Below are 17,125 nucleotides of genomic sequence, written 5' to 3' on the forward strand. Positions count from 1 at the left end.
TCAAATTGCTGACCTTTTGATTAGCATTTGAACTCTTTAACTACCGTGCTACCAGGGCTCCAGAACTGCCACATGACCCAGCAGTTCCACTCCTAGGCGTATACCACAAAAGACTTGAAAGCAGAGACTTAAAAGGAGACATGTACACCAATGTTCACTGCAGCACTGTCCACAACAGCCAAAAGGGGGAAACAGGCTACATGCCCAACAGCAGATGAATGGATAAACAAAATGTGGTCTGTACACACATTGGAATACTACTCGGCCAGTAGGAGAAATGGAGTCTTGACATGTGCTAAGACATGGATGGAGCTGGAAGACATTACGCTGAGCGAAATACATCACTTAAAAGGACAAATATTGTTAAGACCTCACTTATATAAAAAGACAAGAAAAGGAAAACGTATAGGGACCAAATTTTATGAGTGGTTACCAGGGGCAGGAGGCGGGGCGGGAATGGAGGGATTAAAGGTGATGGAAACATTGCATTGATTAAGGGCAGGGTTGCACAGCCGATCATTGTAATGCTGTCAATAAACTGTACACCTGTAAAAAGAGGAATTGGCAAAAGTTGTGTAATAGATATATTTACAATAATGACCAAAAAAAAAAAATCAGTAACTGCCAAGGTTGCTTATGTACAACCAGAAATCCAATAGGATTTGGTTTCTCGATTTGGAGGTTTAAGGTCGTGGTTTCATGGGACATCCCAGTTAACGCCTCTGTTCTACCTCCTAGTTCGATGTGCAGTGCCTGGGGTCTTCAAAGCTTACAAGCAGCCATCCAAGGCACAATTGGTCTCTATTCACCTGGAGCAACAGAGGAAGAAGGAAAACCAGGAATAGAAGGAAGATAAGGAATGTGTGGCTAACTGCCTCCATGAACAACTGCCTCCTTCGCCATGAGACCAGAAGAACTGGATGGTACCTGGCTACCACTACTGAACATTCTCCTAAAAGATTCTATAAAAGAAGCTTGATCAAAAAGGTGGAAATGCAGAATGGAATTTTAAATTCTCATGGAATCCAGACTTTCTGGAGTCATGGAGGATGAATGAACCCCTGAAGCTACTGCCCTGAGATAATCTTTAAACATGAAACCAGAAATATCCCCTGAATTTCATAAAACCAAACAGTAGTTTAGCTTAACTAGTAAACAAAATGTCTGCTTTGAGCATTGTGCTCTTTTAAGAACTATCTGCGTGGGATTCAATTGACAACCACAGCTTGATAGATTAGGTAGTAACCTTAGGTGAAAGGGAGTTTATACTAATGGGGGAGAAACCACTCAGAAAAGGAGGGTGAGAATGTGTGCACAACTTGAAGAATGTCATCAATGTCACTAAGCGGTACACGCAGAAACTGTTCAACGGGTGTACATTTTGGTGTGTATATTCTCAACAACAAAGTTAATTAAATTAAAAAAAGAAGAAAAAAAGGAGGCATCACGCCACTGACCACCCAGTCCAGGACCCACACACGTCCTGGGACACGTGCCCGGAAGGATGAGGAAGCCTCCCTCCGGAAAGAAGACGTCCTCGGTCACCTGGACCTCCTGGCAAGGCCCCCAGAAGGCCTGCCTCCAGCTGGGGCTGCTGCCCCCATCCCAGGGCCCAGGCTAGCGCGGCACAGCTGAGAGCCGCGCACTCCAGAACTGTGGGGCCCACATCTCCGAGGCCCAAGCAATACACAGAGGAACATCACTGCCCATGATGGCTTCCCATCCTGAAACAGCACTCTCCTCGGATTCACCCTAGGCCATGCAAAAGCCGGATTTTTGGAATCAGTACACATCACACAAACAATTCCCTTAGCGCCAAATGCCACATCACATCCTCCCCATGACCTGGGCAGATACCGCTCCTTAGTCTTCCTGCTGATCCCAGACACGAGCCTCAGAATCCTGCTTAACACAGCACTCCAAGTGCCACTTGAGTCAGTCACACCACTGCTAAAGAGGGCGCCCACAGGCCACACCTGGGCTCATCGGCCCTCTGCCCCCGGCCCCCTACTTGGTGGGGAATGACACCGATATTGTTCACACACCCTCCACGCCCCAAAAGGATCCCTGGTGGTGCAAAGATTAAGCACCTGGCTGCCGAAAAGGTCGGCAGTTCAAACTCACCAGCCATTACGTAGAGGAAAGGTGTGGCAGTCTGCTTCCGTAACGACTGCAGCCTTAAAAACTTGATGGGGCAGTTCCACTCTGTCCTATAGGGTCGCTATAAGTCAGAATCGACTCGACAGCACACAACAACAATAATCATGCCCCCAAACACGCCACGCCATGAGGAAATGCTCCTATCTTGGATTTATTTGGTTAAATCAGTGTTTCTCAACCTTCTCTTCAGTATCACCCGCCTCCTCACAGGACAGGCCTTTCCAAACGTTTCTTCCTTATCCCCCTTCCCGCATGAAACTTTAATAGCACAGACATACCGTACGTCTGTCTGTGCACTGTAGGTCCCTCTGTGCTTCACGCTCAAAAAGAGTGAGATTTCTTCATCCCCAAAGACTCAATTTTCACCTCCTTGAGGATGACAGTGCCTCCATTGGAAATTCATGGGTTACATAAAATAGGTACTAAAATTAATTTTATCTATTTCTTTTTACTGTTTTAATCTCACGACCAGAAATTTTAAATATATATGTGGCTCACATTGTATTTCTCTTTAACAGCATTGATATAGATGGAAAATAAATACAAATACACTTGCATGTATACACATAAATGTGTGTACACACAGTAAATAGAAAGACGCAAGAAGAATTGACGCCTTTGAATTATGGTGTTGGTGAAGAATATTAAATATACCCACGTGCTGCCAGAAGAACGAACAAATCTGTCTTAGAGGAAATACAGCCAGAATGCTCCTTAGAAGCAAGAATGATGAGACTACGAGTCACATATTTTGGACATGTTGTCAGGAGAGATCAATCCCTGGAGAAAGACATTATGCTTGGCAAAGTAGAGGGTCAGCAAAAAAGAGGAAGACCTTCAACGAGATGGACTGACACAGAGGCTGCAACAATGGGCTAGAGCATAACAACGATTGTGAGAATGACGCAGAACCAGGCAGTGTTTCATTCTGTAGTACACAGGGTCACTATGAGTTGGAACCAACTCGAGCGCACCTAACAACAACAACATACACATATACATATGCGTGCACATACAAATGTGTATACACACACACACAGTCATGTATATACATGCATGAATTCCCTTGGTCTGGGTCGCTATGAGTCAGAATCAACTGGACAGCAACAGGTTTGGTTTTTTTCTCAGGGTGGCCACTGAGAGGGCCTGGAAGCAGTGACACCCCATTAGCAATGAGCACACTTAGCACCCGGATCTTGGCTTCTAAATACCCTTCTTCACTACAAGGAAGTAGAGCTCCTTGGAGAAATGGCTGATTCCAGAGCTGCAGCAGGAAAAATACAAGATCAGCCTGGAACATTCTGTGACAGGGAGTAAGGATGTGTTCAAGGAATGATGGCAACATTTCAAAAAGACACAGATGCCAGCTTGCCGCAGCTCCCCCGGTCAAACCTGAGGTAATTAGGCAGCAAAATAACCTATGATAGTAACCAATTACAAGCAGCCCAAGGAGTAAAATGGGAGACCATAATCCAAACTGACAGAAAAAGATAGATTTTTACATGGTCTCCAAGTACCTAGCTAAAAATACTTTTTAATTCCAAAGGTGAAACAGAGTGACTGCACAGCGAAGAAGCTGGGCAAACATCACCTTCATCAAGAGATTAAAGCCAACTTCCCCGGCAATGAGACACACAGAAGTCATGAGCCACCTGACAGGAAAGGAGGAGAACTCAGCATCACAGCCCCAAAGGTGTGTGACCTGAGCCCAGCCATGCCGAGACACCAGACAAACCCAAGTGGATGGCCACTGGGCAACATCAAGAGCCTGTAACCTTCGAGTGTCAAGGGCACAGAAGTCCAAGGAAGGCTGAGGAGCCGGCCCAGACTGAAAGGGGCTCAGAGAGAGCCACCACTACTCCACAGCACGAGATTCCGAGGTTGGCCCTGTTTCTGTCAAGGGCGTTTACTGGGACGGCTGTCAGACCTGGATGGGCGAGATGGTGGGAAGGCCTCGCTTCTCATTTCCAGATTTAGAGGCTGTATTTCAGTCATGAAAAATGTCTTGTTGGTTAGAAACACACTCGAAAATATTCACGGGTGCTTACCAACTAACTTTCAGTGGTTCAAGAAAAAGTCATTTGTGCTGCACTCACAACTTCCTGAAAGTCTGAGATTTTTCCAAAATTGAAAAAAAAAAAAAACTACCAAAACCAGAAGAAAAGGCTTCTTTGTTTCAGCTGGAGTCAGCCATGTTTCTGCTGCCCAGTGACCCTAGCAGCCCACACTGGGCCTCTGGTACCAAGCACCCCCCTGCTTCCCTCGGGAGTTCTTCGGGTACACCTCATGTTAGTCCTTGGTAGACCAGAAGCTTCATGAGAGCAGAGGCTGGATGTCCTGCTCCCTACTCCTCCCCTGTCTGGCAGCAACCTGTCTGGCACGAGGCAGGGGCTCTGGGATTATTTCTGGAAGGAAGGGAGGGAAGGAGGGAGGGCAAGGTGAGAGGACGGAGGTGTCTGGCACTGCAGCACCCGGAAGAGCAGCGAGGCCTGCCCTCAAGGACTCACAGCCACTGGAGGCACCAACTACACACGGTGCCAGCGTCCTTCGTGCACTAAATCTATCCTGTTTGGCGCTCTAAATCTCTCTGGAGACTGAGCCACAGAGCATGGCGACCAAGTGGTGTACGTATTGACACTGCGAATGAACAGCTAGAGGCTAGCCATGGGCACCCAGCATGAAGGAGCCCAGTGCACAGAGCAGCCCAGCCCAGCCCAGCCCAGCCCAGCCCAGCCCAGCCCAGCCCAGCCCAGCCCAGCCCAGCCAGAGGAGGTTCCTGTGGGGGACACTGCAGGAGCCCTTACAGGAAGAAGCAGGCTGAAAGGAAGGGAGGGGTCTTCCAGCAAAAGCCCAGCACTGGAGGGGCAGGGACAGAAAGACCATATAGCAGGAAGGTGGGAAGAGGCTGGCATATCCAGCACAAGGAGGGGGATGTTGAGTCTGGAGGTGTGGATGGAGCATACCCAGCAGGCTGGGACCCCAAACCTGCTCTGTGCCCAGTGCCCCTTAGCTAGGCACGATCCACTAAGGACAGGCTTTCCATGGGGATACCGGGCCAGCCAGGGTGGGGTGGGGGAGGCAGAGGCTGGGTGGTCATGCTGGAAGGTTCGTCATGCTGGAAGGTTCCAACCACAGCCAGAAGGCCAGAGCTGTCTGCCATGTTGACACAAAAGCCGCGCCAGACCCTGCTCTCCTAGCGGACCAGTCAGCAATGCGGCCACACCTAGTTGGTTTAATTAAGCCCAAGGTAGCTTCAAGGCATTTGTGGATAAAAATAATAAAGAGCATCCGGCCAGCTCCTAGAGGGCACAGCCAAGGGGTGACTTGGCACCCTCTGTGAACACCTCCCAGTGCCTCGCTCTGTACACAGCAGGTGCCCAATAAATGCACATGGCATTGTGCTTCCTTAAGGCTAATAACCCAGCTGAGATAAACTGACAGCAGGAGGACCATACAGAAAGCTTTCTGTCCTCGAAATAGGATGTAACCATGAAATGCCACAGGATGTAACCATGAGATGCCGTGAGGCACTCCGGAAGGAAGGCCTTGGAGTGGCCTGGTTACCAGGCCCCACGATCTGCAGGGGTGGAAAACAGAGGGGCCTCGCCCGCTCAGCGGCCCAGCAGCCAGACTCCCCAAAGGAGAAGTGCTCCCCACCCCAACCTACTGTGGGTTCAGGCTCTGCACCCCACCCAGCTGTGGGGACAGACTCCCCATCCCATCCTACCGTGCGGAAAGACTCCCCACCCCATCCAGCTGTGGGGACGGACTCTCCACCCTATCCGGCCATGGGGTCAGGCTCTCCCACTGCATCCTACTGTGGGGTCAGGCTCTCCCACCCGATCCAACCATGAGAACAGACTCCCCACCCCAACCGACTACGGAGACAGGCTCTCCACACCATCCAGCCCGGGGAGGCAAACCTCCCCTCTACCCCCCCGCCATGAGAAACCAAGAATCAGGCCAGGAGCACCACCAGACAGGTCACAGGCAAGCTTTGGTGGTCCTCTGAAATGAGTCTATATGAACAGCCCCGGGAGACAAAGAGACTTTAGTTCATGTTTTAATTTTGCCACTTTCTATGGCACTGTGGGGGGAGGGAGGGGCACGCCCACCCAGGGTCCTGCCTCTCAGGGGCAGGGCAGGTAAGAATGGGCACCTGCAATGTTCTTGTCATCACATCACCCTGAGTTGAGACCACATCTTCCCGGCCTGCCTCCTACGGAATATAAGCTTCCCCATTAGCAAACAAGCAGCCACACAGAGGGGCTGCCAGCGCCCTCTCCCCACCCTGCACAGCCGTAGGGGATAAAGAAAGTGGATCCTTTGAAGGCAAGCACAGAGATGGGGCTGTCCGGCTAAGTGACCAACAGCATAACCGTTCAAGAAGCACCTGTAGCAGCCTGGACAGCAGGGGGCATGGAGACCACAGTGTGGCCAGTTGCACCCTGCACAGGACACAGGTGGGCGGGGAGGAGGGCCTGCAGCCTTAGCCACAAAGGGCCATAAGTGCCAGGGTCCAGACGATGACCCAAAATCTGTCAACATTAACTTCGTACTTCAAATCCTCACGACATGGCTATGAGGTGGCTGCCATTTCAGTCTCCATGACACAGATGGGGAAACTGAGGCCCCGAAGGTGAGGTCATCTGCTGGGAGGTGACAGAGCCAGAATTCGATCAGAAAATGTGGCCACTCAGACAGACACACAAGCACACGCCACTCTGGTTCTCCCTATCGCCCGCCCTCCCTTAAGCCTGATTGAGGTTGTCAAGGATTTAATTTTACTTGACTCCACGATCAACAGCCATGGAAGCAGCGGTCAAGAAATCAAAAGATGCATTGCATTGGGCAAATCTGCTGCAAAGGACCTCTTTAAAGTGTTCAAAAGCAAAGATGTCACCTTGAGGACTAAGGTGCTCCTGACCCAAGCCATGGTGTTTTCAATTGCCTCCTAAGTATGTGAAAGCTGGACGATGAATAAGGAAGACCGAAGAACTGACGCCTTTGAATTGCGGTGTTGGCGAAGAATATTGCATATACCACGGACTGCCAAAAGGATGAACAAATCTGTCTTGGAAAAAGTCCAGCCAGAATGGTCCTTAGAAGCAAGAATAGCGAGACTTCATCTCACGTACTTTGGACATGTTGTCAGGAGGGATCAGTCCCTGGAGAAGGACATCATGCTTGGTAAAACAGACGGTCAGCGAAAAAGAGAAAGACCCTCAACAAGATGGACTGACACAGTGACTGCAACAATGGGCTCAAACACAGCAATGATTGTGAGGCTGGCGCAGGACCCAGCAGTGTTCCGTTCAGTTGTACATAGGGTTAATATGAGTCAGAACCGACTCGATGGCACCTAACGACAACCATCCTGGTTGGGGCAGAGGGGTCAGGGGACTGTGTGGGTGTCAGCAATGCCGCCCAAAAAGGACACACACTTCCAGCCCCTGCCACAGCCAGTACCTCCCCATCCCCACCCTACTCCCCAAACCACAGCTGGGAACGGGCAGGACCAGGTGACTCAGCCAGGCAAGGCGAGGCCTCCCCAACCTCTTCAGTACCGAACCTCCCCCACCCCAGTGGCCCTCTGTCCCATGCCCTAGCCTCTCTGCCAATCAGCCCAGAAACCCTGTCCAGAGAAAGTGGGCTGGGCAGCCCCCAGGTCATAGTCACAGGCAAGAATACCACGGGTTCAAGGCGTGGCTCTCATCTCAACTCAGTTTCTCCAGCCATAAAATGGGGAGAGCATTTCCCAGCCCCAAAGTGGCTATAAGAACAGGGGGGATGACAGGTCTGTGAAAGCACCCTGCAGTGGGCAACACGTGGCAACCCTACCCAGGGCAAGTGATGTCAGAAATGTGTGACCCCACTGTACTCACCGCCCCCCACCCCCAATCCCAGGCAAGGACCGGCCAGGACAGCAGCTCCCTGGGCTTCCTGGGCCTGGGGCTGGGCCATTACTCATCTGAGGGCAGTCCCTTTCCCCCTCAGGGACCTCCTTTGTAAGCTGTTGCCCCCGCCCCATTTCCATCTCCTGGGAAACCCAGTTGGGAAAGGGCAAAGGCCTCAAGGCCCCCGTCGGTTGAGGGGCAAAGGCCACGCAGCCCAGCCTGGAAATGAGCGGTGACTCACTCCCTCCCCAGCGCCGGTTTTCCGATGTCACACTCGTGAATGGCTGTTGTCCACGCGGAATCACCGAGGGCTGCCAGAGAAGGGCTGCCGGGTTGGCGGGTGGCTGCGCCTGGAGGATGCTGGCCGGAGAGGGCTGGCCCCCAGCCCCTTTGCATGCCTGGCCCCTTCAGAGAGTGCGCGGGTAGGGGTTCCGCGACCCCGGGGGGCGGAACTGGAGCCTCGATTCGGCTTAAGTCTCTGCCAAGTTCCCTTTAAGGGGCCAAGAAAAGCAGCTCCGGCCGGCCGGGCGGACATTTTCCTGCCCAGCAGCAACACGCGCGCCTCCGCCGCGACAAAGGCCACACTCGAGGGCCCAACGGAAGGAGGACGGGATTCGGGGATGGGATGGGGTGACTCCGAGCTCCCGCCAAGTTGCGCGGCCCTGGGTGCCCTGCAACAGACCGCGCCACCCCCTACCACGCCCGCGGCCAGGAGGCGGCGGCGGCCGGCAAGGGGGCGCGCCCCGGGCCCACCCGCTCCCCGCCACCAACGCCCTGTTTGTCCTCCACCGGGTCCAGCTATCAGGTGCGAAGCCGGAGGACGCAATCCCAGGGTGACCACCCGGCGTGGCAGGCTTGGGGCCGGAAGGGACGTTCGCAGGGCCCCGGGCGCCCCGGGACGAGGCAGCCATGCTGAGCGCTCGGCCCGGGTTCGAAACCCTCTCTCCCACCCTGGGAGGTACAGACGGGAACAGGCGCTCCCAGAGCTGTGCTCGCGGGCGGCGGAGGCGCGTCCCAGGCTGGGGGACTTTGGCAAACTTCCGGCCCCCGAGGGCTGCCCCTCAGAGGAGCCGGCTCGGACCCCGAGCGCGCCCCCTTTCTCCGCTCCCCTTCCCGACGCCCCAGCCAGTGTCCCGGGGCGGCCCGCGGCTGCGTCCTCTGCGTCCCCGTCCGCGCGACGAGCGGCGCGAACGCCCGAGGACCGGGCCCGAGAGCTCCGGCGGCTCGGCTGGCCGGGCCCTCCCGTCGCGCCTGGGTCCTCACCTGGGACATCTGCGGCCGGAAGTTAATGTCCTTGAGGTCGATGGAGCCTGGGGACAGGTTGTGCAGCAGCTGGCAGAGCAGGACGCCATCGCGCAGCGCCTGAGCCAGGTCGAAGACCGCAGCCGAGGGCCACACGACCCGGTGGTTGGGCGGCAGGACCTTGCAGTCGATGAGCCAGCGGCCGCACTGCCGCCACTGCTCCATGGCGCCCGGCGGCCGCCCGGCTGGCGATGCCGCTCAGCGCAGGGCTCGGGCAGGAGCGCGGCGACCGCGGGGCATCCCGCCCGCGCGGGGCTCGGCCGGGGCGGGGCCTCGCGGGCGGCCGGTCCGCTGCGCCGCCGCGCGTCCCTCTTCTTCCTCCCGCTCCTCCGCCCCTCGCGGGCCGCCGCTCCCACCCACGTGCTGCGCCGGGTCCCCCCTTCACACACACAAGTCCCCGCGGGCGCCTGGCCAGGCTCCTCGCCGCACGCCGCCGCCGCGCTCCCCGGCCCGCCCCGCCGGGCGCCGCATTCTGCGCTCTGGGCTCCCGTCGCCGCTCCGCGCCCCGGAGACAAAGGCCGGCGGGTCGCTCGCTCCGCAGGTCCGGGGCCTGGGCCGCCGCGCTGCCGCCGCCGCGCTTTGTTCGCCGCGCCCGCGGGCTCCGCGATCCGCGCCCGGCTCGGCGGCTCCTGGGCCGGGGGCGGGGTGCGGCCGGTGGGGGCGGGCGGGAGGCGGGGCCGGGGTCCTCGCCCCGCCCGCCCAGGCCCCGCCCCCGCCCCCCACTTCCTGCCCGGCCGCAGACGCCCGCCAAAGTTGCGAGGGCGGGGGCGCGGCGCGGCCCGGCGTCCGGTCCCCTTTCTCCCAGGGGCAGCCGGACTTTCACGGAGCTTTGCGCCCGGGACGGGCGACCGTGCTTGGGGATCCCGCGCAATGGCCCTGTCGCTGTCTCTGCATCTCTCCTGGGCGCCGCGCGTGGCTCCCCGTGGAGGTCTGGAGTCGCCCTCGAGGAAGGGCAGACCCCGGAGAGGGCGCCGGGCGGGGCGGAGGACTCCAGAGCCTCTCAGCACACCCACCGGCCCCTCGGGGCGGTGTGAGGCCGGATGACTCGGTGCCCAGAGCCCCTTCCCGTCCTCCACCCTGGCCAGACGCCCGCAGGAAGCCCCCCCAGCTGCACCCCCGCCCAGCACAAAGGCCGGGATTCCCTCGCTTTGGGCCCAGAGACCCGGCCACTTGCAGCTGCCCGGGAGGACAGACCTGGCGTCCGGGCTGGAATATGTGAGATAAGTCAGCCAGAGGGCTGGAGACGCGGCCGGCCCCGCCCAGGTGACACCGCCCCCATGCTGGCCGCTGTGCCGATGACCCTGCCCTGAACTCGCGCCTGAGCCACGCCCCCCAGGGGGCCCCTGCCGGGGGCACAGGGTTCTGTCCAGCTGGCACTGTGCGACAGTGGGAGGGCCTTCGAGGACAAAAAGAGCGGATCTGGCGATGAAATTATAAGGACCCTGGCTCAGCAGTCGGGAGCCCTGAGTTCCTCCCAGGGCTGCGCTGGGTGAACCAGCGGAAAGGCCCTGGAGGGGATTTCTGAGCGCCCTCCCCTCCCCGTGGCACTCTGGGCTGAGCCCTACCCCTGGGCCTGTGTTTGCCGGGACACTGCTGGCCCAGCCCAGTACCACGGCCCCCATCTCCTTTAGCTTTCCTGGTGCAAGGTCCAAACTGGGTGACACCCCACCTCCCTGCACCCCTAGAGGGTCCCAGGGGCCACCTCTGGAAGTCCTGCTCTGGGAACTGGCCTCCTCCTAGCTTGAGGAGGAAGCGTAGGCTGGGCCAGGGCCTGGGCCATGAAGAGAGGTGGGGATGGAGCAGGCCTACCTGGCTCACCCCAGGCCTCCCCTGGAGCAGAACCAGGGCGAGGGACAGGTGACCTCACAGCCCTGTCCAGGTCCTTCCTCTGTGAGCTTGCTGAGGGCAGGAAGGCTGCTGCAGAGGGGGTCAAGCCATCCTTGCCTGAGACCAACGGATCCAGCGGCAGCAAGTGGAGCCCTCCGGCATCTCCCGGAGAAAGAACGAAGAGTAAACCCCAGCCCCCCAAGCCCTGCTCTGAGAGCCTGTATGGCACCTTCTCCTTGCAGAGCCTCCTCTGTCGTATGGGGAGACCCCCACCCACCCACCCATTGGAATTACTTGTCAGGGTTGAAGGGATTTCTTATTCAGGTGCCCAGCACAGTGCTCAGTCCCAAAGGCGCTCCCTGTGAGGAGCTCCTCTCTCACCAGCCCCTCACCTGGGACACCCCATTAATGCCTGTGTCTTTCTCATCAAGAAATGGACCTCTGTCCTCACTGCCCTTGGCCCTTCTTATTAGGACAGGGAATTAAGGAAGAAGGCAAGACCAGACCTGGGACACAGACAACTTCTCACCACCAAGCAGGTGTTCATCTGCTGCCCTCTGGTGGGTGCTGAGGGCATAGTCACCACCTTGTAGTTGGGGGATGTTCTAGCCCCGCTGCCCCAAGGAAAGGGCACTGGCTTTGAAGCGGCTGCACTTGGAATGGGAGCTTCAGTCCTGAGAATAGCCAAGTCAGGAGCCAATCACAATACATCCCTGAGTCTCGGTTTCCTAAATCTGGAAAATGGGGACAGTCACGAGCCCTGAGAGTCTCTGCAGGAAGAATGGATGAATGAGCACGGAGCTGAAACTCCTGATTGGCTCAATTCAAAGCATGTGTTGTTGCTGATGGGTGCCATCGAGTTGATTCCAACTTACAGCAACCCTCTGTGCAACACAACGAAACACTGCCCAACCCTGCACCATCTTCACAACTCTGCCTGTGTCTGAGTCCATTGTTGCAGCCACTGTGTCAATCCATCTCACTGAGGATCTTCCTCTCTTTGGCTGACCCTCTACCAAGCATGATGTCCTTCTCCTGGGACATCTGGGGATGTCCGTCCTGGTAACATGCCCAAAGTACGTGAGACTAAGTCTTGGCATCCTCACTTCCAAGGAGCATTCTAAGCTGTACTTCTTCCAAGACAGACTTGTTCTTTCTTCTGGCAGATCATTCAATATTTTTCACCAACACCGTAATTCAAAGGCATCAATTCTTCTTCAGTCTTATCTGTTGTCCAACTTTCACATGCATACGAGGCAATTGAAAATACCATGGCTTTGGTCAGTCACATTTTATTCCTCAAAGTGACATCTTTGCTTTTGAACACTTTAAAGAGGTCTTTTGCAGCAGATTTGCCCAATGCAATGTGTCATTTGATTTCTTGACTGTTGCTTCCATGGGCATTGATTGTGGATCCAAGTATAATGAAATTCTTGACAACCTCAACCTTTTCTCCGTTCATCATGATGTTGCTTATTGGTCCAGTTGTGAGGATTTTTGTTTTCTTTATGTTGAAGTGTAATCCATACTGAAGGCTCTGGTCTTTGATCTCCATCAGTAAGTGCTTCAAGTCCTCTTCACTTTCAGCAAGCAAGGTTGTGTCATCTGCATAACGCAGGTTGTTAATGAGTCTTCCCCCAATCCTGATGCCCCGTTCTTCTTCATATAGTCCAGCTTCTCAGATTATTTGCTCAGCATAGAGATTGAGTAGGGATGGTGAAAGGATACAACCCTGACACACGTTTCCCGACTTTAAGCCACGCAGTATCCCCTTGTTCTATTCCAACAACTGCCTCTTGATCTGTGTACAGGTTCCTCATGAGCACAATCAAGTGTTGCAGAACTCCTGTTCTTTGCAAAGTTATCCATAACTTGTTATGATCCACACAGTCGAATGTCTTTGCTTAGTCAATAAAACACAGGTAAACACCTTTCTGGTATTCTTTGCTTTCAGCAGTGATATCCCTCATTCCATGTCCTCTTCTGAATCCAGCTTGAATTTCTGGCAGTTCCCTGTCAATGTACTGCTACAGCCGTTTTTGAATGATCTTCAGTAAAACTTTACTTGCATGTGATATTAATGATATTGTTGGGTAATTTCTGCATTCTGTGGGATCACCTTTCTTTGAGATGGGCACAAATATGGATCTCTTCCGGTGGGTTGGCCAGGTAGCTGTCTTCCAAATTTCTTGGCATAGATGAGTGTTTCTAGCGTTGCATCCATTTGTTACATCTCAACTGGTATTCCGACAATCCTGGAGCCTCGTTTTTTGCCACTGCCTTCACTGCAGCTTGGACATTTCTTTCAGTACCACAGGTTCTTGATCATATGCTGCCTCCTGAAATGGCTGAACGTCAATATGGCTGAAGCATATGTTAGGATTGCTAACAGGAGACACTGGTCCAGAAAACCGGGTGGCCATCCACAGCCTCGTGGACTTGGAGCTGTTTGCACACCCCAATGGCTGTAATTCCACTGCACTCTATGCAGATGGGCTCCGGGGGGAGCTGCTTTCCTAGACTACTCGTGGATGTGCCCCCTGCAGTGTCTGCTCAGCTTGGCCTTTAGTACCAAGGGCAGCTTTCATCCATCTGCTACGTGCCCCGATGGTCCAGAAGAGACTTGGGAGGCAGGGGCTTCCCATCCAGTAGAGTAGAGGAAACCCACAGGATGGGTAGTGTCAACGCCAGCCACAGGCCCCGGAGTATGGAATGAGGGTTACAGATAGGAAGAGGAGTGGAGAAGGGGCACGCCTGGTTTCCCAGAGGATCTGGGCCTTGAGTTGAGCACATCTGAGGTGCAAAGAAGGGGATGGCATGGAGGGACAGGTATGGGAGGTCTAGGTGCCCTGGAGCAGGGCCTTGGACAAGTGACATTTTTAAACCATGAAAGACCGAAACCTCACCACTTTCACAGCCATTAATGATAAGCTGTAGTGTGGTCCTTGACTCCTCTTCCTCTTACCATGTCCCATCCGCTCGATCCCAGCAGGTCACATCTGAGATCTATCTTAGATTCCAACTGCTGCTCACCTCTTCCCCCACCTCGGTCCAGGCCTTCTCCCTGGGTCCCTCCAACCACGCTTGCTCCCTCCCCCCACTCCACCCTGTCCTCAGCAGCCATGGAGGACCCTGCCAAACCTAGGTGAGACCTCGTCAAACCCTAGCTCAAATGTGAGCCATTTTGAAGAACTAAAAGTATCTCTATTTGCAGATGACATGATCTTATACACAGAAAACCCTAAAGAATCCTCAAGAAAACTACTGAAACTAATAGAAGAGTTCAGCAGAGTATCAGGATACAAGATAAACATACAAATGTTAGTTGGATTCCTCTACACCAACAAAGAGAACATAAAAGAGAAAATCAACAAATCAATACTATTTACAATAGCCTCCAAGAAGATAAAATATTTAGGAATAAATCTACCCAGAGACGTAAAAGACCTATACAAAGAAAACTACAAGACACTACTGCGAGAAACCAAAAGAGACCTAAGTAAGTGGAAAAACATACCTTGCTCATGGATAGGGAGAGTCAATATTGTAAAAATGTCTATTCTACCCAAAGCGGTCTAAACAGATACAATACAATCCTGATCCAAGTTCCAATGACATTTTTTAATGAGATGGAGAAACAAATTACCAACTTCATATGGGAGGGAAAGAGGCCCCAAGTAAGTAAAGCATTACTGAAAAAGAAGAATGAAGTGGGAGGCCTCACACTACCTGATTTTTGAACCTATTATACCACCACAGTAGTCAAAACAGCCTGGTACTGATACGACAACAGGTACATGGACCAATGGAACAGAATTGAGAATCCAGACATAAATCCATCCACATATGAGCAGCTGATATTTGACAAGGGCCTCAAAGCAGTTAAATGGGGAAAAGACAGTCTTTTCAACAAATGGTGCTGGCATAACTGGATATCCATATGCAAAAAAATGAAACAAGACCCACACCTCACACCATGCACAAAAACGAGCTCAAAATGGATCAAAGACCTAAATATCAAATCTAAAACAATAAAGATCATGGACGAAAAAATAGGGACAACATTAGGAGCCCAATACATGGCATAAGCAGTATACAAAACATTACTAACAGTGCAGAAGAAAAGCTAGATAACTGGGAGCTCCTAAAAATTAAACACCTATGCTCATTCAAAGACTTCACCAAAAGAGTAAAAAGATGACCTACAGACTGGGAAAAAGTTTTTAGCTATGACATTTCTGATCAGCACCTGATCTCTAAAATCTACATGATACTGCAAAAACTCAACAACAAAAAGACAAACCCATGTTTATTGCAGCTCTGTTTACAATAGCAAAAAGCTGGAAGCAACCAAGGTGTCCATCAACGGATGAATGGGTAAATAAATTGTGGTATATTCACACAATGGAATACTACGCATCGATAAAGAACAGTGACGAATCTCTGAAACATTTCATAACATGGAGGAACCTGGAAGGCATTATGCTGAGCGAAATTAGTCAGAGGCAAAAGGACAAATATTGTATAAGACCACTTTTATAAGATCTTGGGAAATAGTGTAAACTGTGAAGAACACATACTTTTGTGGTTACGAGGGGGGGAGGGAGGGAGGGTGGGAGAGGATTTTTTACTGATTAATTAGTAGATAAGAACTGCTTTAGGTGAAGGGAAGGACAATACTCAATACATGGAAGGTCAGCTCAACTGGACTGGACCAAAAGCAAAGAAGTTTCCGGGATAAATTGAATGCTTCAAAGGTCAGCGGAGCAAGGGCGGGGGTCTGGGGACCATGGTTTGCGGGGACTTCTAAGTCAATTGGCAAAATAATTCTATTACGAAAACATTCTGCATCCCACTTTGAAATGTGGCGTCTGGGGTCTTCAATGCTAACAAGCAGCCATCTAAGATGCATCAATTGGTCTCAGCCCACCTGGATCAAAGGAGAATGAAGAACACCAAGGTCACACGATAACTAAGAGCCCAAGAGACAGAAAGGGCCACATGAACCAGAGACCTACATCATCCTGAGACCAGAAGAACTAGTTGGTGCCCAGCCACAACCAATGACTGCCCTGACAGGGAGCACAACAGAGAACCCCTGAGGGGGCAGGAGAGCATTGGGATGCAGACCCCAAATTCTCACAAAAAGACCATACTTAATGGTCTGACTGAGACTAGAGGAATCCTGGCGGTCATGGTCCCCAAACCTTCTGTTGGCCCAGGACAGGAACCATTCCCAAAGACAACTCATCAGACATGAAAGGGACTGGACAGTGGGTAGGAGAGAGATGCTGATGAAGAGTGAGCTATTTATATCAGGTGGACACTTGAGACTGTGCTGGCATCTGTCTGGAGGGGGGATGGGAGGATAGAGAGAGTTGGAAGCTGGCAAAATTGTCACGAAAGGAGAAACTGGAAGGGCTGACTCATTGGGGGAGAGCAAGTGGGAGTACGGAGTAAGGTGTATATAAACTTATATGTGACAGTCTGACTTGATTTGTAAACGTTCACTTGAAGCTCAATAAAAGTTAATTAAAAAGACAACCCAATTAAGAAATGGGCAAAGGATATGAACAGGCACTTCACTAAAGAAGACATTCAGGTAGCTAACAGATATATGAGGAAATGTTCACGATCATTAGCCATTCCCAGAAAAACCCAGTGCTGTCCACTAGCCATTGGAGAAATGCAAATCAAAACTACAATGAGATTTCATCTCACTCCAACAAGGCTAGTATTAATCCAAAAAACACAAAATAATAAATGTTGGAGAGGTTGTGGAGAGACTGGAACACTTACACACTGCTGGTGAGAATGTAAAATGGTACAACCACTTTGTAAATCAATTTGGCACTTCCTTAAAAAGCTAGAAATAGAACTACTGTACCAAACAAACCAAACCAAACCCAGTGCTGTCGAGTCGATTCTGACTCATAGCG

At 52.8% G+C, this 17,125-nt stretch overlaps 1 protein-coding gene across 4 annotated transcripts in view; it reads right to left on the minus strand.

Moving 5' to 3' along the window:
• Positions 1-9,540, minus strand: part of VAV2 (vav guanine nucleotide exchange factor 2) — a 210,219-nt gene extending 200,679 nt beyond the window's left edge. For all 4 annotated transcript variants that reach the window (XM_064290621.1, XM_064290623.1, XM_064290622.1 and 1 more), the window contains exon 1: positions 9,321-9,540. In XM_064290621.1, the coding sequence (XP_064146691.1) occupies positions 9,321-9,524 (204 nt within the window). In that variant the 5' untranslated portion in view covers positions 9,525-9,540. The remainder of the gene's footprint in view (positions 1-9,320) is intronic.
• Positions 9,541-17,125: the final 7,585 nt, after the last annotated feature.

This window comes from Loxodonta africana, chromosome 9 (assembly GCF_030014295.1).
Source record: "Loxodonta africana isolate mLoxAfr1 chromosome 9, mLoxAfr1.hap2, whole genome shotgun sequence".
NCBI classification, from domain to species: Eukaryota; Metazoa; Chordata; class Mammalia; order Proboscidea; family Elephantidae; genus Loxodonta; species Loxodonta africana.